General features: G+C 37.8%; 1 protein-coding gene across 2 annotated transcripts in view; it reads left to right on the top strand.

The window, feature by feature from the left end:
- LOC124614010 (zinc finger protein on ecdysone puffs-like) overlaps nucleotides 1-18,901 on the top strand; it is a 40,353-nt gene extending 21,452 nt beyond the window's left edge. Inside the window, exons 4-16 of one of the 2 annotated variants that reach the window (XM_047142826.1) lie at nucleotides 315-523; nucleotides 2,324-2,459; nucleotides 2,537-2,617; nucleotides 2,929-3,030; nucleotides 3,696-3,842; nucleotides 8,489-8,590; nucleotides 8,744-8,831; nucleotides 8,910-9,134; nucleotides 9,221-9,357; nucleotides 9,454-9,540; nucleotides 11,700-11,879; nucleotides 17,957-18,056; nucleotides 18,138-18,901. In XM_047142826.1, coding sequence (XP_046998782.1) covers nucleotides 315-523; nucleotides 2,324-2,459; nucleotides 2,537-2,617; nucleotides 2,929-3,030; nucleotides 3,696-3,842; nucleotides 8,489-8,590; nucleotides 8,744-8,831; nucleotides 8,910-9,134; nucleotides 9,221-9,357; nucleotides 9,454-9,540; nucleotides 11,700-11,879; nucleotides 17,957-18,056; nucleotides 18,138-18,370 — 1,827 coding nt within the window. In that variant the 3' untranslated portion in view covers nucleotides 18,371-18,901. Of the gene's footprint in view, nucleotides 1-314; nucleotides 524-2,323; nucleotides 2,460-2,536; nucleotides 2,618-2,928; nucleotides 3,031-3,695; nucleotides 3,843-8,488; nucleotides 8,591-8,743; nucleotides 8,832-8,909; nucleotides 9,135-9,220; nucleotides 9,358-9,453; nucleotides 9,541-11,699; nucleotides 11,880-17,956 lie in introns of both variants that reach the window. The other variant, XM_047142825.1, reaches the window with a different exon arrangement.
- The last annotated feature ends 3,222 nt before the right edge of the window (nucleotides 18,902-22,123 follow it).

The raw sequence follows: 22,123 nt of genomic DNA on the forward strand, positions 1-22,123 counted from the left end.
ATGCTGTCATAAAATTTGTATGTTTGCAATCATGTACTTGCATTGCAAAATAACCTTTTTTTTACTTATATGTCAACTTTCTAGTTTCACATTTACATGTTATGTCACTCTGTGAAGGCTTCAATGAATTGTTTCCCTATACACACACAACCAACCACCTTGAAATTTGGCCATTTTAATTGCTTTGAAACTGTTCCCAGTTATTGATCCAGAAATATCCGGATCATCCTTTTTACTCAATTTGGCCAAAGAATTGTGGTTGTTGCTGATGTTGTTGCTAATTGTGATTACAACCCGTCCTTGCGACGTGGCAGAACGCACAGGGCCGTCGCTCCACCCCTTCGAAGGGTGGCCCCGAGCGCAAGCCGGGAGCTCAAGGGTTTCGCAGTCCTGTAAGGAAGTCCCGGCCAGGTGCGGGCAGCAAGCTTGGGGGTAAAGCTGATGACAAAGAGCATAAGGATAAAGAGGAGGAGGATAAGACAAATGGAGATGTGCAAAAAGCAGATGAAGAGGATGGGAAAAGGTAAGCAGAACTTACTGCTTCATCACTGTTCTATCTTACTGTTGTAAGTTTGTACCGTTCACTTCTGAATTCTCAGCATCTTGCTGGGATACCTTTCAATGGCAGCTTGCCATTCTTTCTGCAACATAATCTATTGCATCTTGGCTTCCCACTTTCTGTTAGTATCTTTGTGTTCCTGTAGAAGTAAATATCTGGTGGAATGCACACTTGTCTTCATACTTCTATTGACCTTAAGTATTATTGTGTGCAGACGTATGTATTATTTTTATTAAGTAACAGTTGCAAAAGAAATTGACAGCACTTGTTTCTGTTCAAGAGAGAAGAGTTCAACAACAAAACTCAGTAGTAATGCAGGCTTTGAAAGAAATTACTTTTTTAAATTATAATTTTTCAATTTTAATTTTAAGTGTTACTAAATTAAGTATAATAAGCACATAGTGTCTTACACTTGTTTCTGGTTAGCAGCAGTGTGCTAAATGATGTATGCTTGCCTCCATTAATCATTCTGCAGATTCCTGAATTACTGTTGGTTTAAAGTAATTTATGTCCAGCAGCTGCTGATTTCTGGAAAGCTTCAGAAAAATTTTCTGTAAATAACTTCTGAAAGCCGTTTGACTTTTTTTCCATTTCATGATAATCTTGCAAATTTGAATTTGCTTATTTTTTAGTTGGTTTTTGAATTAGTAATGTGGAAACACACTTCCATGACAGTAATGTATGTTAACCAATTTAATGTTATTGTTCAAAACATTAATTGGAAAAAATTTGGCCCATTATAATAGAAAGTTCCTGGCATCATCAGATTATATAACTGAACAGTAAAAGGGAAAAGTGTCTAAAAGACATGTTAACATGTTAAGAATCAAATATTTCATGAAGCTACCCTTTTGCATTGCTCTCTGTTTGACTTAGTTACAAGAGTTTCTCAACTACCACTTTTTGCCCCTTATTGGTATATACTTGTTTCTACTTAAAATTTATCTAAGAACGTTTCATAAGTAAGCCTGTAGATATGTGATGACTTTTAATTATGGCAGTTTGTATTGTTCAAACATTATCTAGACTATTTTGTAGTCTTGCGATCTGGAGGACAGTGAATCTTTGTTACATAAGATTGGGATAGACTTAACTGAGCAGCTTCTCACTAAAGTTATTGTGTTGCAGTTCTTATTGTTAACATTGGGAAGCTTACAGGCAGGGATTGAGCTGCTAGTAAAGTAGATAAAGGGCTTTACAAATGTGGGGTCTGTTACGTCAGTCAACTGTTCCTTATTGCACATAAGAAATGAATTGAGGATGATGCAGTTGATGCATAGTCATATTAAATCGTGTATGCTATTTTTACAGTGAACTGCAATAACTTTTCTACTAAGTTGTCATGTAATTGCATTGAAATAACTGTGCAGAGATTTGTGGTGAAATTGAAGAAAGTGCTATAATTGTAAATAATTTTGCTTTAATGTCAAATTGTCACTCAAATGAAAAATAAAGCTGGAAACTAGAAATCAAACTGTTTGGTGTTAAACAGGTTACTTCTAAACTTACGAGAACTTATTGCTCTTATGCAAAGTTGTGGAGGTTAATAAATTTTTCTTGATAGTGTTACAAATATTTCAACTAAAGCTTTTAATGCCATTCTGTTGGTCAGTGTTGCCATTTTAATGTTCCATATTGATTCCCAAGTTTTGATCAGTGACACTTCATTTCAGTGCTCATAAAAAATTTAACACTGTAAAATCATCATTAATTTTAAATTTTAGTGGAGGGTAGTAGCATAACAGTAACTGATTTCATTAACAGGGAGGAAGGTGAAGGAGGTGATGATAAGAAGAGAGATTGGAAAGAGGAAAGGAAACCAGAAGATGGAGAAATTGTGGAAGAAGAAGACAAAGGTGATGGTGAAACTGAAGAGGAACGAGAAGATGATGATGATGAGGTATATAAAATTAGTGCTCATTTTTATTATTAATTTGTTATGAATGTGAATTAATTATGTTTCCTTTTTATTAACAGGAAAAAGGAAATAGATACAGTGGTATACCAAATGCTCTCTTCTTCTGTCATGTCTGCAAAAAGCATATGTGGGATGGTAATGTAAGTACTTATTAGTCCTAATTCACTTGCAGTTGAAGAGTGAAAGATAAAATCTTACTTACTGTGGTCATATGACACACTGTTGAATTTTTACATTTCTAGTTAGTTTAATTCCATACACAGATTGTCTGTTGTGATCATTCTTAAGTGTGTATTTGCACTTATGCTTAAATTTGTTGAGACTGATATAGGTACACGAAGTTTTCAGACTGTATATAACAAATTATTTTAAGATATTTACTGAAAACAACATAAGCTTTCAAACTATATTTATAATTTTTTGAGGTTACTAATAATTAATTTTGTTTCAGTCCTTTGAAAGCCACTTGAAGGGCAGGACACACCAACTGATGATGGATAAGTTAGAGGAAAGCAATAAAATAAAGGTGGAGTTAATGAGACATAAATTAAAAGTGAGTACTATAATTAAACTTTGTGCAAACATTTCTCATAAAGGTAACACTGTAAACTGCAGTACAGACGTGGATGCCAAGTCTTTTTGGTTGGTTCCATTTTCTTTGGATCACAGTACTGATCTGAAATGCTGAAATGAAGTAATTTATATCGTGTAGAAGTGTGTCCCTCATTTAGCATGAATGGGTTACCAGTGTCTTTGTTCTATAATTCATTTTAAATTAGTTCACTATGTTGGCAACAGTATTTACTTAGAATCTGTTTCTGTTGTGCTGAATTATATAGTGGATTTACTGTTGTATTACATGATTGTTATAAGTATTCCTAGGTGTTCGAACATATGCCTTAAAGACTGTCATGGTTGGATTCTAATTGCACTTGTGCAGTGGGTGGTTTCTGTAGTTAGCTGAACTGCATGAAAATGAGGGTGCTGAGCAATGAAAATAGTGTTAAAGCATTGTTCTGAAATGTCCCTTCTCACTCACAATTCCACTTAATGTAATTCTGTACTCCCTCTGTAACTGTTATGCTGCTGCTTCATTTCATATGTGTAAATTGTCTTAAGTGTTGCCATTGTAAGAGCTAAGTGTGATTTTGAAAATGTTGTAGGTCTTTGATGTAACGAAATCTGATTGTGCCTTTTAACAAGTCAATTGTTCCACAGGTTGCTGAACAACAACGTGAAATAGAAATGGAACGCATGAAACGACAGGGAAAGAAAGTTCACATGAAAACTAGAGAATATTGTACAATGTGTGATCTACATTTCTATGGTCACCTAATGGTTCATCGCCGCAATGAGAGACATCAGGTTTGTGGATATCTAAAAATGTATGCGAAACATTAGGTCAGCTTCTACATCCATGCAGTATCTTGGTTGTTTTTAACATTTTCATTGGTTGGAGATCTTGAAGCTTCACTGAACCAATAAAAATTTCTCTTAAAAGCATTTACTTGGCCATGATAACGTTCTAATGAGAAATGAATGTCCCAAAGTTTGGAAGTAATCATTCTTCTGCGACACAAATATTAATAACTGCTGCAGTTGTGAAGATAGATTATTGAAGTGTTGACTCTACCTATGAAGTGAGACATGACACTCAAGTGTCCTGGGTTTGGCAGTAGTGCTCATCTTGAGTTAGAAGAATGCAATGCAAAAATTATTTTATTAAATCCTTGATGCCAACTGTGGTGAAATTCTTTACACACTGTCTGTGATGTCTCTTCTCATATTTTGATGAATCTCTAACTCTTTGTGTATTGGGAAAAGAATAGAATCACACTTAATTCACAACTTTTCGAAATAATAAAAAAGTGACATTGGTGGTGATTGGGCAGATTTAGTTTCTTATAGAAACTACATTGAAGCACAGGGATTGAAACATCAAATACTTTGTGAATCAAATAAAACTGAATATTACTGACACCTTTACTTCTGGTTGTCTTTCGGTGATTGCTATAGAATTTGCCTGCTGAAAGTAAGTGCTGACCACAATTTCCATCTTATGATTTATTAGTTGTCTTCGTTATGCCCTGCAGACATGTGCAAAACAGATGTGGCAATCTTCTATTGGGCTTGAGATTTGAACATTGGAAATTAATTGGTAGGAGAGGAAAAATATCCTTATTTTGCTAAATCTGGTGATCAGTAGACAATCATGACAGGTCACTTGTCTATTAGCAGTTGTCTTGAAACTTTTGCCTTTGTGTATTACCAGTAGATGTTGTGCTCTTCAGTCAGAAAACAGTTTGATGTGTGCAAGCATCATCTCTGAATAACTACTGCAACCTACATCCTCCACAGTCTGTTTACTGTATCCATCTCTTGGTCTCTCTGATTTTTACTACCCAAACTTCCCTAGAGTACTAAATTGCAGTTTCCTTGGTATATCTGAATGTCTTGTCAACTGATCCATTCTTTTGGTCAAGCTATGACACAATTTTTTTCTATCCATCTAATCTTAAACATTCTTGTGTAGCACCACATTTCAAAAACTCCTTTTTGGCTAAACTGGTTGTCTCCCATCCTTCACTTCCATATGTGACTACACTCAAGACAAATATCTACAGGAAAGATTTACTAAACAAACATCTGTTATTTGGAACTGCTTTCCTTGCAGTTGCCAATCTACATATTATATCCTCTCTGCTTGAGCCATCATAAGTTCCTTTGCTGCTCAAATAGCAAAACTAAATCTACTACTTCGTGTTGTTTCCTAATCTAGTTCCCATTGTGTCATATAATGTTTTGCTTTTGTTGTCTTATTTCCTACTTTCAAGACATAATTCCTACTCCAAATTTTTCTTTGGTTCCCTTCACTGCTGGAGGATGCTGGTATAGGCCATAACTCTCTCTCTCTCACTCTTGTCAACCACTGCTTCCCTTTCATGTTCCTCAACTCTTATAACTGTCGACCCCTTTCTTTTTTTTTTTTTTTTTTTTTTTTTTTTTTTTTTTTTTTTACGTTGTGAAGAGGACTTTGCTGCATGTATTTTACCCCTACCAACTTTAGAATTTGAGGGTATTCCAGTCAGCATAGTCAAAAGCTTTCTCTAAGTCCACAAACGTAAGTTTCTTTCCTTAACTTCTCCTGTGTCATAGGGTCAGTATTGCCTTGTGTGCCCACATTCCCTGGAATCCAAACTGATGTTCCCTGAGGTCAGCTTCTACTAGTTTCTCCATTCTTCTTTAAAGAATTAGTTAGTATTTTGCAGCCATGACTTCCTAAGCCCATAGTTGAGCAATATTCCCAACTTTCAGTAACTGCTTTCTTTGGAAGTGGAATTCACTACATTCTTCTTGGAGTGAGGGTATTTTGTCTCTCATACAGTTTACATGCCAAACGGAAGGGTTTTGTCATGGCTGGCTCTCCCAAGACTATCAGTAATTGTGATGGAGTATCACCATCCCCCCCGCCACTGCCAGTGCTTAGATTCTTCAGGGCACTGTCAAATTCTTCTCGCAATATTTCATTTTAGTCTACACCACTTCACTTCCTATAATATTGCCTTCAACTTCATCTCTTTTGTATAGACCCCCTTATAGCCCTTAAACTTTTCAGCTCTCCCTTCTTTGCTTAGAACTGGTTTTCCATCTGAGCTCTTCATATTGATACAATTGCTTCTCTAATCTCCAAAGTCCTCTTTAATTTTCCTGGAGGTGGTCTCTATCATTGCCCTAATGAAATATCTTTCTACATCATTAATTTTGTCCTCTTGGCCATTCCGGCTTAGCCATTTGGCATTTCCTATCACTCATTTTTTAAACGTTTGTATTTCCTTTCACCTGCTTCATTTGCTGCATTTTTAAATTTCTCCTTTCATCAATTCAGTATCACTTGCGTTATCAAAGGATTTCTACTAGGCCTTGTCTTTTTACCTATTTGATCCTGTGGTCGCCATTACTACATCATCTTTCAAAGCTATCCATTCATCTTCTGTTCTGTTGCTTTCCCCTGTTTGTCACCTCTGAATCTCTCAACTTCTGGTTCTTTCAGATTAGCCAGGTCCCATCTCCTTAATTTGCTACATTTTTGCAGTTCATAAATAATATATTGTGGTCAGTCGTCATCTGCTCCTGGAAATGACCTAAAATTTAAAATCTGATACCTAAATCTCTGCCTAATCATTATATAACCTATCTGAAACCTTCCAGTGTCTCCAGGTCTCTTCCACACATACGACCTTTGGATTATTAGTATTGGCGATGATCAGATTATGGTCTCTTGTATACCTTCCTGCAGTTCACATTCACCTATTTTCTTTCTCTTCCCTTTCCTACTGTCAGATTTCATTCCCCCCATCACAATTAAGTTTTCATCTCCCTTTACTTTGAGTAATTTCTTGCACCTCATCATACATTTCTACAATCTCTTCATCTGTGGAGCTAATAGGCATGTGAACTTGTGCTGCTATGGTAGGCATGGGCTTTGTGTCTTGATAATGTGTTAACTACTCTCTTCATAAGAGCTTACCTGTGTTCCTGTTTCCTCATTCATTATTAAACTCATTCTTGCATGACCCTTATTTGACTTCATATTTATAACCGTGTTCACCTGGCCAGAAGTCCTGTGCCTCCTGCCACTTAACTTCAGTAATCCTTGCTATATCTAAATTTAGATACTGCTTTTAAAATGTAATATAGGTGCATCATCATCAGTATACGTCTAGCTCTGCTCTGCTTTTCAAAATTTGTCACACAGTTCACTAAAATCTGCCTGTACTGCAGAACTGTCATCATGACAAATCCTGATGTGCCATACTTCTGGTGTCTGTGGCAGCATACAGGAGAATAGTCTTAAACAGCAACTGATATAGACCCACAGCCAGTACTTGTTAAATTGTTCAACATTGCAAGCACCAACAAACATGCACAAAAAATGTATTCCCATGACTTTTTTGAGGAATGAAATTGACTTAAGCATGATGGCTTTTCTACATTTAGCTCTCACAGGATGAATTACATGTCTGTTTGCAGGTGACACATGTAGTTATCAGGAAGAAACACATCAACATTCATGTTTCTGCCTGGTGCGTCGGCGACAAAACTTCCTAAGAAACTTAGTCAAGTTTAGCATTACATGTTAAAATCATGTATGTGCTATTGTGTGTGTTTTGAAAATTCTGATGTAGACTCTCATCTGTTTGTCTTGTGGCTATGCAGCCTCCATACTGTCAGGCCTATGTAATATCATACTTCGCTTTGATAAAATGATTAATCTGTCTGTAATGTATTTCTAAATTTTGTGATTTAATGGTGGCACCACTATCAAAACACAGCAGGATTGTCATTGCTTTTATGTTTTCTGTGCTCTGTGACATTTTCCCACGCACACAGTATATTTTTGATGGAAGTCAGTTATAATACACCAATTTCATAATCATTGAAGATGTCTGGGCTCATTTGTCAAGACAAAATACTCTTCAGTCCTTTAACTTTGCATGTCCATTGCCTCATGTTCTACCCTTAACTATTGGTTAGAGAAGTTATAACTTTTGTTGTTCAGTGATGTGGTCAGCCGTTTGATGTACTGAAATTTTCATTGGCTTCACTCACTAAATACCTCACTGTAGGAATGCATCCATTTGTTTCCAGTTCAGGAAACATGACATCATAAATACTTAAAAGTGAAAAACTGCCACATTGTGCATGACATTTAAATTTATGTCTGTGCTACTCCTAGCAATATATTTTGTAGACAGTCTCCACATATGCCACTAATGTACCTACAAAATTATATTGTATGACACACAGACTGAAGTACAAATGACTTTAGTCAAAACCAGTAGCCATCTATAGAGCAATGAAGAGGTCTTGTCATAGATATTTACAAAGTACAGTTCCATCATAAATGCATGAAGTTAATTGAAGTAATAAAATACACAAGTTGTGGGCAATAAGGACTGCATATACATTGAGAGACTTTATCTGGTGCTAATTGTGTTTTCTTATTACAGCAACTTAAAAAATTTCTCCATCCACGATGTCATCTGTGCAAAAAGGAGTTCCCTACCAGGATTGAATGGGACCATCACCGATTGACGCCACTACATCTCAAGGTAAAGATTTTAATGTCATCTTAAAGCTTGTCGCACACACTGTGTTTATAGTCAGAACCAAAACACCAAAGTTGTAATTTCTGTTGAGATAAACTGAAATTTAATGACAGTTTTATCATTAACTGTGGCACTAATTGTTGATTACATTTACAGAAATCTGCAGAAGCTCGTAAGCATCGTAAAGATGGCTCAGATGATGACTTTTTGCCAGAGGAGCTTGACTCTGACACTGGTAGCTTAGGTAACTTGAGATGAACATATGCGATGTACTAATTCAGAGTTGTGTGGATATTTAGTAATTGGGTTTTAATTATTCCAGATGATGATTTCAAGAGGAAAGATATTAAGGTTAGAACTCGTGAAGAGGAGGAAGAGGATATAAAAGAGGTTGATAAGAATAAGGAAGAAGGTGATAAGGATGAAAAGGGAGAGGGAAAACAAAAAGAGGGTGCAGAAGATCCCACACCAATTGATGAATTATCAGAATTGTCTTTCAGCAATCTGCGGACACGAATACCAAAATATAATCCTGATGTTCCAATTGGTAAGGATTCAATTAAATGCTGAATACAGGGAAAATTCTGTATTTAAAAAAAATAGTAATTCATGCAATACATTTAATTTTTGTAGGTCAGAGTGCACTCAAGAAACTAACAGGAATAAAATGCCGTGCTTGCTATCGTTTCTTCTTGAATGACGATGATGCAAAAATTCATTGCCGCACATTGACTCATTACAATAATTATGTTACTATGTTGAAAACAAAGGTAAGCAAAGATGCTTTTTTATTGTTGAATCATATTTTATGGCTATTTGCTGCTTGCTTAGTTATTTTCAGTGTTTTGACATATTGATATTTACAGGCAAGAGTAGTTGAAGCCAGAGAGAGGAGAGAGGCTATGGCAGAAGAAGCAAAGAAGAAGGCAGAAGCTAAGGAAAAAGCAGAAAAGGTGGGTTGGTAGATGGATATTTCAAACTGAGATTGTTTGTCTAGCAGTCAGTCAACATGATGAATTCTGTTGTGACTTGACATAAAAATCTCAACTTCTGAATAAGGTGGTGGTTTCTAAGTAGTGGAATAAAGATAGTGATACGAGCAGTCCAGTCTGTGGCCAGAGACAGTGGTCATGTGTGTATAAGTTGTGCTTGTGTGAATGTCCTGTTTGTCTAATTTAGAAAATTGGACTTAACAGGTGAAAAGCTCAACATGTGGCAGTCTTTGAGACTTTTCTCTTATATACGGTGAGAAGCAATCTTTGCTTTTCCTGATATGTTGATAACTAATCAGTGAATAGACAAGGTATGGAGTGGCAGACACATGATCCATTAACGATTTTCCAGTTGTGCACTTGTGGTGGAAGTGCTTTACACCATTGTGTAAGCAGGTATGCTCTTTACTGCAGAGTTGGTTCTGTTCTGCACATACTCCTTCCAGATCTTGTTTCACAGGAGCAGCTGACAGTATCGTGGGCTGCTCTGTACCTTTTTTGTCTAAAAGTTCCTTTTCATGCAGTTTTCTTGATCGTTTATTCCAGCCCCTTTACATGTGCAAACCCCTAATCAAGGGAAGGGTGGTACAGAAATTTTGAATGAGGAGAAGAAGCAGCAGCAGCACAGATTCTTCAGATGAAGAGATTGTGAAAAGTAACTTTAGAATGTCAGACCAGTCAGTGATGGAAAATTAGATGGCCGAAAATTTGTATAGTTGCAAATTTGTTTACAATGGTTGGAGTGTGTGTCATGAACAACATAAAAATCCTGACTAAGTGCAGGGGGGTGAGGTGGAATGGAATCTAAGGTCACATTGTCTTAAATTATGTGAAAAATGCAGCTTGAAGTGAAGTGTTTGTTAGTACAAAATTGAATTCCCTACAAGGTAAGTTTTAATTTTTTTCTCTGGGACTAATATTTTCTTCATTGCATGTTCACAAAGTCATATCAGCCCTTTCTCAGTGTGCCCTATGAAGGCAGTATGCAGGCACTACATAGTGAAAATCAGTCACTGATAATGTAATTCAAGAAACACACACAGACAGAATCTATGTAAATCTCTGAATGCTGCTAGAGAAATTCCTTAGCCATCCTGTATGCCAGCTGTAGAGTTCTTATGGGGAAGATAATTTCAACAATTAATTTAATACCATAATTGTACCATTTTTAATAATCTATGTGACTTTTCCACCCTCTGCAATACAGAAAGTTAGCCCTAGAAACAACGAATGTGACTTTTTGTAGGGAATTCAATGTGGTTTTGATTTTGCGCTGGGAAGTGTTTTTGCTAAAAGCTGTGGGTTGAGTTACTTGAGGAAGATAGTGATCTTTTAATGCCACATTCTCCCATGCTTGCACCCCACTGGTATATTTGTGTGGCACTCCCCATACCACTGTACCAAAATTTTAAACACTAATTTTTTCTGTTACTTGGCTTTTATCTTTGTTGGCTTGGCTGTAAAGGTGGATGAGAGGAATGCCATAAATCAAAAACATTTATACTTTCAAAACTGTAATGAAAATATTTACTTTGGTACCCTATAAATGCCCAAAATGTAACGGCAGTTCCTTGTAGTAAGAAAAATTTTGACAATCATGGCAAGTATGCACAGTGTATGAACAGACTGAGGTAGCAAGTGTGCTAAATGACTGACTGCTGCGAGATTTAAATTTCTTGTTTACTGTGGTTGTCCTCTCGCCACACCTGCATACTCGCTGGTAGGACATATGCTCAGTGTGTGGAATGTTCGCAGGTATAAAAGGTATCCCAAGCAACTTTGCATCAGTCCCATTGCTGTGTCTAGTAACTTGACCTGTTGAAATACTGGGTGTGTCTGCCACAATGTTCTGGTTGAATGAGTAAGACCTTCCCCTCCATAATATATGCCAGGAAAAGTTAAAGAATTTCAAAATTCTGTTCAGCAAAAATTATCTTTGCACTGAGTTGACAGGTGTTGGTATTGATTTAGTTTGGTGAATGAAAAGAAAAGGGTTAGCTGGCTTCAGTGAATGTAAGTTCCATCAAAGGCTTGTTGAAAATTTTCAGCAACTAATTTTAGTTGTGCATTTTGTCATGTGTGAGATGAATTCTTTGCTTATTCACATAATTCATTTACAGCAAGGCAAACGTACAAATGATGATGAGACTACAACCTATGAAGAAGGGAATGTGAAGCGCCGTAAAGTGATTAAAGAAGAGGAAGATGGTGAGGCTGGAAAGGGGGATGGGCAAGAAGAGGAAAAAGATGGTGAAAATGAGGAAGAATCAATGGATACTTCTGAAGCTGATGAAAAGAAGGTAACAATTTAGTGAAAAACAGTTCTAATTAACCTGATGATAAGATTAACACTCAGAATGCCCGCGAAAGGCAAAGCTCCAGAGTTCGAGTCTTGGTCAGGCACACAGTTTTAATCTGCCAGGAAGTTTCAAGATTTACACGGACGATTTGTGAGCTACTTAACGTGATGATATACGTACAGTGGGACTAGGCCCTAGGAAGTCAGATGACTTAAGGTCAGCACAGGTCGCCAACATGTGCTACGAAACGGTGAAGGTGGTGATTCTTTTCTAAAACTTAGAATCCTCAGGGAATTAGATTTTACTTGAAAAATCAGGGACTTTCAGGAAGTTCATAAAATCTCAGGAAAATCTGCATTTTGACCCTAACATTGAAATTGAATTTTGAGTTTCATAAATAACAAATTATATTAATATTATTTCATGAATTGTCAGTGCTTAAAAACTAGTTAAATTACTGTTTATGGTCAGGATGTAGCTCAGATGAGAGTAAAGGCATTATTGTGGAGGGGATTTTTTCCAAATTTGGGTAGCCATCCTGGTTATTATGCACAAAAGCATTGCACTGTGAATGCAATTTTAATTTCATTGAGCTGTCTCCCGTGTGAGAGGGGCAAGGCTTATTTCCCTACACCTGTTGTGCTGCTTCAAACTATACATTACTGTGTACTTACGTTCCCAGCATCCCTTGCAAAATGGCTAAAGTACATTACATCTAAAGCTCATTGCTTTTTATTGCTACTATATTATCACTAAAGCTTTGTGTTTACAAAGGAATGAGCACTCGTACAATGAAGCTTATAAATCAGTGAATCCTCTAAAAAATATTGCTCTATGTGGTTAGTTTAGAGTATAATTTATAGCAAAGAAATACGTGAAGGTCTGACAAAGAAGTCTTTGATAAACTTAGGCCAACTGGTTTTGTAAGTATTAAAAGAAAGGGTGGTAACCATGTTGACAGTACTTTAATGCCAAGTTTAGACAGGAACATGCTCATTGTCACTTTTTTGATGATGTGAAATATTTCAGTTCAGTGCTGAACTATGGAATTGACACATTTTAAAATTAGAATAGAACTTAAAAGTATGCTTGCATCACTTACATGCCATTGACAATTTGAAGTTTTGTGTGTAGTGGCACTCATTATTTTGTAACAAATTAAAACACACCATTCAACTTTTTGCCTATGGTCAAATGGTATTTGAGATATTACAGAAGATAATTGCTGTTCTCAAGTAATTGGATTAAAAACACGGGTTTTCTGTAGTCACATAGTACTGCTTTCATAGTGTCTGAAAGAAATCTTTAGATAATTATTATAAAAACTGATTAACTGTTCCCATTACTCCTGTTAAGTGTACTAATGCTCTTGGCCTGGTTGGGAAAAGCTTACATGATGTGTGACCAGAAAATTGACACATTTTCTTAGCTGAATTTAAATTAACTACAGTGGTCATGACATTTGGGTTTGTATTGGTGGAGTATTCTTGATGGAAGCTAAACCTTTGCTCTCAAATGTTAACTGACCTTTTGACAAACTAATCTGGTCACTTGTACCTACAGCCATATTTTGAGAGTTGTAGAATGAAGACACTGTTTGGTCCATGGTCCACTATGTACAATAAACAAGCAGTGGTGGTGGTTAGACCAAATACCAAGTCAATCCAGACTTTTGTGGCCCAGTAACAGAGTAATTTTCATTGTTAATGTTAAACAATCATACAGTCTGACTGTTCCTTTGTTCTACAGATACAATACACATATCTAGTTTTAAACTGGTGAATTGAGGTATACCCTAAAATTTTCTTAAGACACTGATCAGCTGGAACATTATTACCACCAACCTAGTATCGATATAAACCTGTCCGGGTGATAGCACCACCTGGTGAGGAATGACTGCTAATGAGAAACATGCAGGGTGTGTATAATATCAGTGAGAGTGCTGTTCTTGTTTAGAATGGGGAAGGCATGCAAACTGATTTTGATAGAGTGCAGATTGTGATGGTCCAGAGGTTCGGCATGAGCATTTTGGAAACGGTACGACCTGTTTTGTGTTTGAGGAGTGCTGTGGTGTGTGTCAACACGTGGCGAAAGAGGTGAAACTACATCTAGATGTAGTGGGGTTGGGTGGCTGCCATTCATTACAGGTGTTAGACTCGTAAGCTGGGCAAACTGGTAAAATAGGTCAGGTGGCAAACAGTGGCAGAACAAACATCAGATTTAAAAGCTGGACAGATTAAGTGTCTGAACACAGCAGCCAACCCATATGCATGTACCAATGTTAATACCTCGACAATGGCAGCAATGACAGAAATGGGCATGTGACCATTGGCACAGCATTGGATGGTCTGATGAATCCCGAAACGTTCTCCATCACACCAGTGGGAAGCACAAATCTGTCTGAGAGGAACAGCTCCTTGACACCTATACATTGGGGCAGACAAACTAGTGGCAGCACCATTATGCTCTGGGGAACATTAAAGAGTGCATCCATGGGTCCAGAGCAGCTCATGGAAGACACCATGATGGGCAAGGAGTATTGTATGTTGGTCTGCAGACCGTGTACATCCCCTTAGTGTCGTGTGCAGCGACATTTTTCAAAAAGATAATGCGCCATGTCATAAGGCCAGGTGTGTGATGGAGTGGTTTGAGGAACACTGACGAGTTCCATTTGCGCTGAACCCCTAACCGAATTGAAAACATTTGGGATGCGGTTGAATGTTTCGTCAGAGCTCATTGCCGCCCCACCCTCCCTGGAATTTATGAGAATTAGGTGACTCGTGTGTACAGGAGTGGTGCCACCTCCATCAAGCAACCTACCAAGGCTGCATTGCTTCAGTGTACTGGCTATTATGTAGGTGTTATAAGGTTCTAGCTGGTCAGTATGTACCAATAATGAGGAGATTGAAGAAATGTATGACGAGATAAAAGAAATTAATGGGACAAAAATTTAGTAGTCATGGGGGACTGCAATTAGATAGTTGGAAAAGTAGTAGGTGAATATGGACTGGGGTAAGGAATGGAAGAGGAAGCTGCCTGGTAGAATTTTGCACAGTGTAACTTAATAATAGCTAACACTTGGTTTAAGAATCATGAAAGGAGGCTGAGTACATGGAAGAGGCCTAGACACTGAAAAATTTTGGTTAGATTATATAATGGTAAGACAGATTTAGGAGCCAAGTTTTAAATTGGAAGACATTTCCAGGGAGATGCGGTCTGTGACCACCTCAGTTTATTGGTTATGAACTGAAGATTAAAACTGAAGAAACTGCAAAAAGGTAGGAAATCAAGAGGTTGAGACCTGGGTAAATTAAAAGAACCAGAGGTTGTAGAGGGTTTCAGAGTATTAAGTAATGATTGACAAGAACGGGAAAGAAATACAGAAGAAGAATGGGTAGCTTTGAGAGATGAAATGGTGTAGACAGCAGAGGATCAATAGGTAAAAAGAATAGGGCAAGTAGAAATCCATGGGTAACAGAAGAGATATTGAATTTAATTGATGAAAGGAGAAAATGTAAAAAAAGCAGTAAATAAAGTAGGTGAAAAGGAATACAAATGTCTCATAAATGAAATCAACAGGGAGTGCAAAATGGCTAAGCAGGGATAGCTAGAGGACAAATGTAAGGATGTAGAAGCATGTATCACTAGGGGTAAGATATTGCCTACAGGGAAATTAGAGAACTTTAGAGAAATGAGAACCACCTGTATGAATATCAAGAGCTCAGATGGAAAACCTGTCCTAATCAAAGAAGGGGAAGCAAAAACATGGAAGGAGTATATAGTGGGTCTATACAAAGATAGAAATTGAAACAAGGCCTCAGGAGTAGACTACATTCCATTAGAACTATTGGTAGCCGTAAGAGAGCCAGCCATGACAAAACTACTGTCTGAGCTAGATTTGAGAGACAGGCAAAACACTTATTTCAAGAAGAATATAATTATTTTATTCCCAAAGAAAGCAGGTGTTGGCAGATTTGAAAATTACTGAAATAGCAGTTTAATAAGTCACAACTGCAAAATATTAACACGAATTCTTTACAGATGAATGGGAAAACTGGTAGAACCCAACCTTGAGGAAGATAAGTTTGGATTCTGTAGAAATGTTGGAACACACAAGGCAATACTGACCCTAAGACTTAGAAGATATATAAAGGAAAGGCAAACCTAGCTTTTGACAATGTTGACTCGAATACTCTTTCATAATATTAAGGTGGCAGGGGTAAGATATAAGGTGTGAAAGGCTATTTAAAATTTGTACAGAAACCAGATGGCAGTTAAGAGTTGAGGGGCATGAAAGGGGTGCAGTGGTTGAGAAGGGAGTGAGACAGGGTTGTAGGAATTAAAAGCCATAGAGAAGAAAAACAACAACAAAAGCAGAATGAGAATAGTGGAATGTAGTCAAATCAGGTGATGCTGAGGGAATTAGATTAGGAAATGACAGCTGCAGCAGTAGATGAGTTTTGCTATCTAGGAAGCAAAATAACTGACGAGTCGAAGTTGGGAGGATATAAAGTGTAGACTGGCTATGGCAAGGAAAGTTTCTGTACAGGAATTTGTTGAGATTGAGTGTAGATTTAAGTGTAAGGAAGTCTTTTCTGAAAGTATTTGTGTGGAGTATAGCAATGTATGGAAGTGAAACATGGACAATAACTAGTTTGGACAAGAATAGAATATAAGCTTTCAAAATGAAAGATTGGGTGGGTAGATCACGTAACTAATGAGGTAGGTAGGACATGTTCGGAGGCATGAAGAGATCATCAATTTAGCATTGGAGGGAGGTGTGGACAGTAAAAATCGTAGAGGGAGACAGAGATGAAAGACAGAGATGAATACACTAAGCAGATTCACAAGGATGTAGGTTGCAGTAGTTATTTGGAGATGGAGGCTTGCACAGGATAGGGTAGCATGGAGAGCTGCATGAAACCAGTCTCTGGACTGAAGACCACAACAATAACAGCTTAAATAACGACATTCATTTGCAAGATCTTTCTGATTGACGTTGTGCTTAGGATAGTGGCATTCTAATAATATATATTTTTTGTTTGCAATATTTCATGGTACTCTCAAGGGGAGGGAGCTCAAACTGTTAATAGAAGCAGATAGTTGCCCCTTCAAAGTCTATAGAATGTCTCGTGTAAATATACCATAGGAAAAGAAGTAACTCTAAATATTTGTGACATATTTGAGCAATAACAATAGTCAGGGGCATAATGGAAGTGGTCAGGTGCACACTGTAAATTCTCCCCTTTGGGTAAGATTCCCACTGCTATTGTCATTTTATTATTATTCCTCACACTGTTTGTACCTGTTGTTCTAATGCTCACCACTTGCTCATAAGCCTTGTGCATCCTGAAATATTCCCCATGTTCTGAAGTTGATGAATGCAATTGTTATTTTTAGAGCCACCTTGTTCAACTTCTTTCCTCCAGATTTGAAGATGAATCGTGATTCCCGATCTCGGGAAAAGATCATGGGAACTTCATTTCAGAATGAGCATAAGTGTAATTGTTGCCCGTTTCAGATGAGCATAAGCATAATTGTTGCAACTATGTACCAGACGAGGACACCAAAGTACAAGGGAAATACTCATTAGGCTTGAAATTGCTGTCGTTCCATCTGTACTTCAAGAAGGAACCTGTTACATATAGAAGACTGCATGCAGTTCATATGTGGTGGGGGAGGTGGCAGAGAGAGAGAACATTCAAATTTTATAAGAAACATCGTGACAAAATAATAAACAGTTTGTGAGGAGTAACATAAAATGGAAAATCACTATAGGAGCTGGTATCGAACCAAAGGTGGCAGATCGACAGTGTGCATGCTTGACCACTGTGCTACAGAACTGACTAGTTCGTTGCCTCTCATCTGTTCACAATCTTGTTAAATCTTAAATGGGTCGTCTCTCTTCCTCTGGCCTACTAGATGAGATACTGTAGGAATTTGGAAAAGGGATTACCTTGCTTCTATTCATAGTTTGAGAAAAGATGGTCAGTCTTGTCCTGTGCCCCCTCCCCTTTGTCATTTTATTGGAAATGATTACTTCATGTGTTAATGTTAACTTCTGAAAACTCTTCCAGTTGTTACCAGGAGAGGAGAAGTATGATCCTCTAGAAGCAGATGCGGAGGGATCCCCTGAAGGTGGAGAGGAAGATGATGAGGGTGCTGAAGGAGCTGAAGGTAAAGTTAAGCAAGAAAATGAAGAAGATAATATTTGGGCTGAAGTAGACCATGATATTGGTACGCTTCTTGATACTGTAGAAGGAGAAGCTGAAGGAGAAAGCGGAGCAGAGGTTACAGAAGACGATTCAGCTGCTTCATCAAAGGCTGAAGGAGCAGGTGCAAAGGGAAAGCCTGGTACAAGAAAAGCAGCTGCAGGTGGGTCACCAGCAGCTGCTACACCTACAGGTGGTACAGCTGGGTCACCTGCTGCAGGAACACGTGGCAGTGGGGCTGCCATAAGAGGTGGACGTGGTCGTAAGCGCACCAAATAAGACTGAATTCCTCACTAATACAGACAAATGTGTTTGCTTGACTGCACCATCTTTTCAAAGACGGCAATATTTACCTTCAACACACAGTTACTTATTAGACTAATGATTTTTTCATGATATATGTATGTTTAAGTATTTGTGATGTGTGGGCCATTCCTTCTGCCTTAGACATGTGAAAACATGACCATTAGGTAGAGTTGTAATGCTGTTACTTCACTGGGGCCTTCCGTATATACATTTCCCAGTTGTCAGTAGTGTGTAGCTTGTTTCTTGATGCATAAACCAGAATCAATTTTAGAATTAATGTAACTCTTGAGCTTCTGACTAAATTTGTGAATGTAGTAATCAGTTTGTAAGACTGTGTTGTAAATTTTCTTTCTGGCTTTTATCGCTTTGTATTCCATAAACAATGCCCTTTTTATTTGCCATATTGAAGAAAGAGTGTGGCATTTGTGTAAGTGTCGTTCCTTCAGTTTTCTATTGTAATGTTAATGTAGGCTATTAAATAAAAGACTACATCTGTGACCATAATTTTTTGTAAAACTGTATACCTTTAGTCTTCCTACTAAAGAAGTGCTGCTTTTGAGAACTGTCACACAAAACAGATTAATGTTCCTCCTACAGACGTGCTGCGTCTGTGAACTGACACAAAACTGAGATTGTTGAGAATTCTGGTTGTAGTTTGGTTGGTGCTGTACAGTATAAGAGTAAGGATCTTGTGAGCTGTAGCACATGAGTAGCTGCACGTTGGAAGCTGACGTGAGCTTCCTTGTTGTGCATTATTCTGATAATTCATAGAGTGTAGGGTTGAATGTGCAGAGTTCAGTGTGCAGCTGAACACTAGGAAACTACGAGACTTACTTTTATGGTACACTTGCCTACATGCATTTACAGCCCAGTCCATTGACAGTTATGACAGTTACGACCTGTATCTGGCCCGCAAAGCACACAGTTTACGAAATAGAGGAGTGTAAAATTCTTGTGTTAGTGAAATTTCCTTCCTTGTTACATGCTAATCATGTTGTGTCCGTAGTATACATAAATAAAAGTTTAAATATCCATGAACATCTTAAAAGGCAAAGTGGATGTCCAGTCGATAAGGAAATGAGTGTACAAATGTTGCATTACAAACAGTGTGATTCAGATTTACAGTAGTTTTTTCGTACAATGAAAATTACCTAGTCATTTTTACTAAACTACTGTTCCTATTCAGTAGCAGAATCTTAAAACATGTAATACAGAAGTTGTAATAAAAGTAAAAGATATCTCACTGCAAGTAGTGCGCGTTGTTTTGTATGTGAAGCCGTTTGAAAATTCATTCGTTAGAAAGAGCATGTATATATTTAAAGATCATATTGCAATAATAAAACATCGGAACCTGTCAAAATGTGAGTCGAGAAAAACATTGGTTCCAGTGAGATGGGAATTGGCAACACATACCTCCTTACAATTCTGCACTTACTCGTTACACTAAACTGCGAATGAGTTAAGACTGTACTTGCCATCTCCTGAAAGCTGTAATTGTAGATATTAACTGAAAATTAATCGTAACGACTTCTAGAGAGACTGTCAACAGCATTTGAGCTAAATTTTAGCTAGTGTGGTGTCACAGCTACTGAGGAGATAATACCATGTGACAGGTGGTGGCCTTCCATCTCATTGGTTTACAGTCATACACAAGTGTACAGCTAGGGGATGTGTGTTTTGGTGGGCTCGGAAGTTCTCTTCTAGATGGCACAAACACATTGCCATCGCTGTGTGCTGTGTGGGGCACATGGCTGTACTGTGGATTTGCTTACACACACACTTGTGATACGCAATCTTACTGATCTGTCTCCCTGACCCCAACACATGCATGCTCCCATACCTCATGGATGCCTTTTCCACATTTACGTGCATTTTAATGTATTTGTATGTGTTTTCATGTGTCTATGTATTTGTTCCTTATTCTTTAAATGCTGCCTTAACCTTGGAATCCCCTCTCCCCAGTGGCCTAACCACCCCTCCATTCCGATCCCTCTTTTCACAGTGACTTTCACCTTTTCAGATTCCACCAGTATCGAGCCCTTACAAACCTGGTTGTGCAAAAACACACCCCCGTGGTACAGGCATCTCAGAAGCACTGCAATATATTGCTACTGTGCAATACTTGCTTCATATATCACATCACTGAAATTGAATCCAATGCTCGGCAGCACCTGGGGAGCATTCCAGGCACAACCTAAGTCAGTAATCCAACCTTCGTGTGAGGGCACCACTGTTCAACCCCTGACCTACCCATCGTGTTTATCCTCGTCCACCTCTCATACTAATCAAATGCTGCCTAGCTGACCTTTTCAACTGTTGTTAACCTTTCCACCAAAACCTGCAGCCCCACTGAAGTTTAAGTTCTATCCAAAGGCCTCACCATTAGCCCTAAACCAAAATTAAATTGTTGGGCTTGTCAAATAGACTCCTTGTCCCAATCCCTGCAATGGAAATGCCTCTTTGCCCCAATCACTCCAACCTAATCCTAATGTTGAATCCTGCCACACAGTTTATACCACCATACTTCCCCTTCCCGCTTAACCACACTCTGGTCACCTTCCAAGAATTCCTTACTTTCACTTCATCATCCCCAGGTTCCTTACTCAGAACATTGACCTTTCAGCAGAAGTCGTACACAACCACACAGCAAATCCTGATATGCATTCAAAGGTTCCACCACTGTGACTGAATCACAATTACTGCCTGGTGGAAGGTCTCTGCCAGTTATCTGACTCCTCCATCTATAAACTGACAGTGTGAGCCCATCCCATACATCCAACATAACTTCAAATCCTTGCTTAAAGCCTTGCCTCTGACATAATTTCATAGATGACTGCCACCATGTTTGTGAGTGTAGAAACTGATCAGTTTTCAATAAACTAAAAATACAGATCACCATTGTAATTGAGACTAGTTCACCTTATCCCTCTGAAAATAAAGTTAACATGTTGTGGGTAGTCTTACAATGTTGTCACTTGACAGGTGCATGTGAAGGTTGCAGAGAAGAAAGTGACATTAGTAACTACCATTTTGAGGCGCTATAAAAATGAGTGTGGGCTCAGTTTATTCTAATGCCATTAATGTCAAAATTTTGAAAACGAAGTACCAACAAGCCACTTCATTCCACATGCCCAAAGGCTATGCAAAAAACCACGTTTGCTCTTGACCCTGGAATTTTTATTCACTCTGATGACAAAGCAAATGTAAGTAAAGAATGAAAATTTCAATGAATGTGATTTGGGAATTACTTTTTTGGCTCTAGTCTATATTTGCATGGTTTGGACTGCATGCAATCCTCATTGCGTCATGTAAGTGTCTGGACAATCACTTAAAATATTTATTTTTTTGTGTAGTTCAGTTCTGAAAAAGAAGCTACAGGAAGGAAATAGGGTTAAAATAAACTGTGCACTGTATCACAAGTTTATTGCTAAGCATGGATCTCCAAAATTCAGTGTACTTCAGCTTTTCGTGATGTATAAATTAAGCTTCGAACTGTGGGTCACGTTGGAGTTCAGTTACTTCATTTATCAGATGTGTTTTACGAAGCTTGAGATTGCAGAATAATTTGAGATCACTGTGTTCAACATGCTAAGGGTTCTCTAAAAGAGTATGTACAGTCTCAAATATTTCCGATATTTGCAAGTTATTTTATTTACTCCAGTCAATCTCTCAAATAGGACACCATGTCTTGGTAAGTAATTTTGCCAAAGTGATCTGGACTGTAAC

The sequence above is a fragment of the Schistocerca americana genome, chromosome 4 (assembly GCF_021461395.2).
Source record: "Schistocerca americana isolate TAMUIC-IGC-003095 chromosome 4, iqSchAmer2.1, whole genome shotgun sequence".
Taxonomy (NCBI): domain Eukaryota; kingdom Metazoa; phylum Arthropoda; class Insecta; order Orthoptera; family Acrididae; genus Schistocerca; species Schistocerca americana.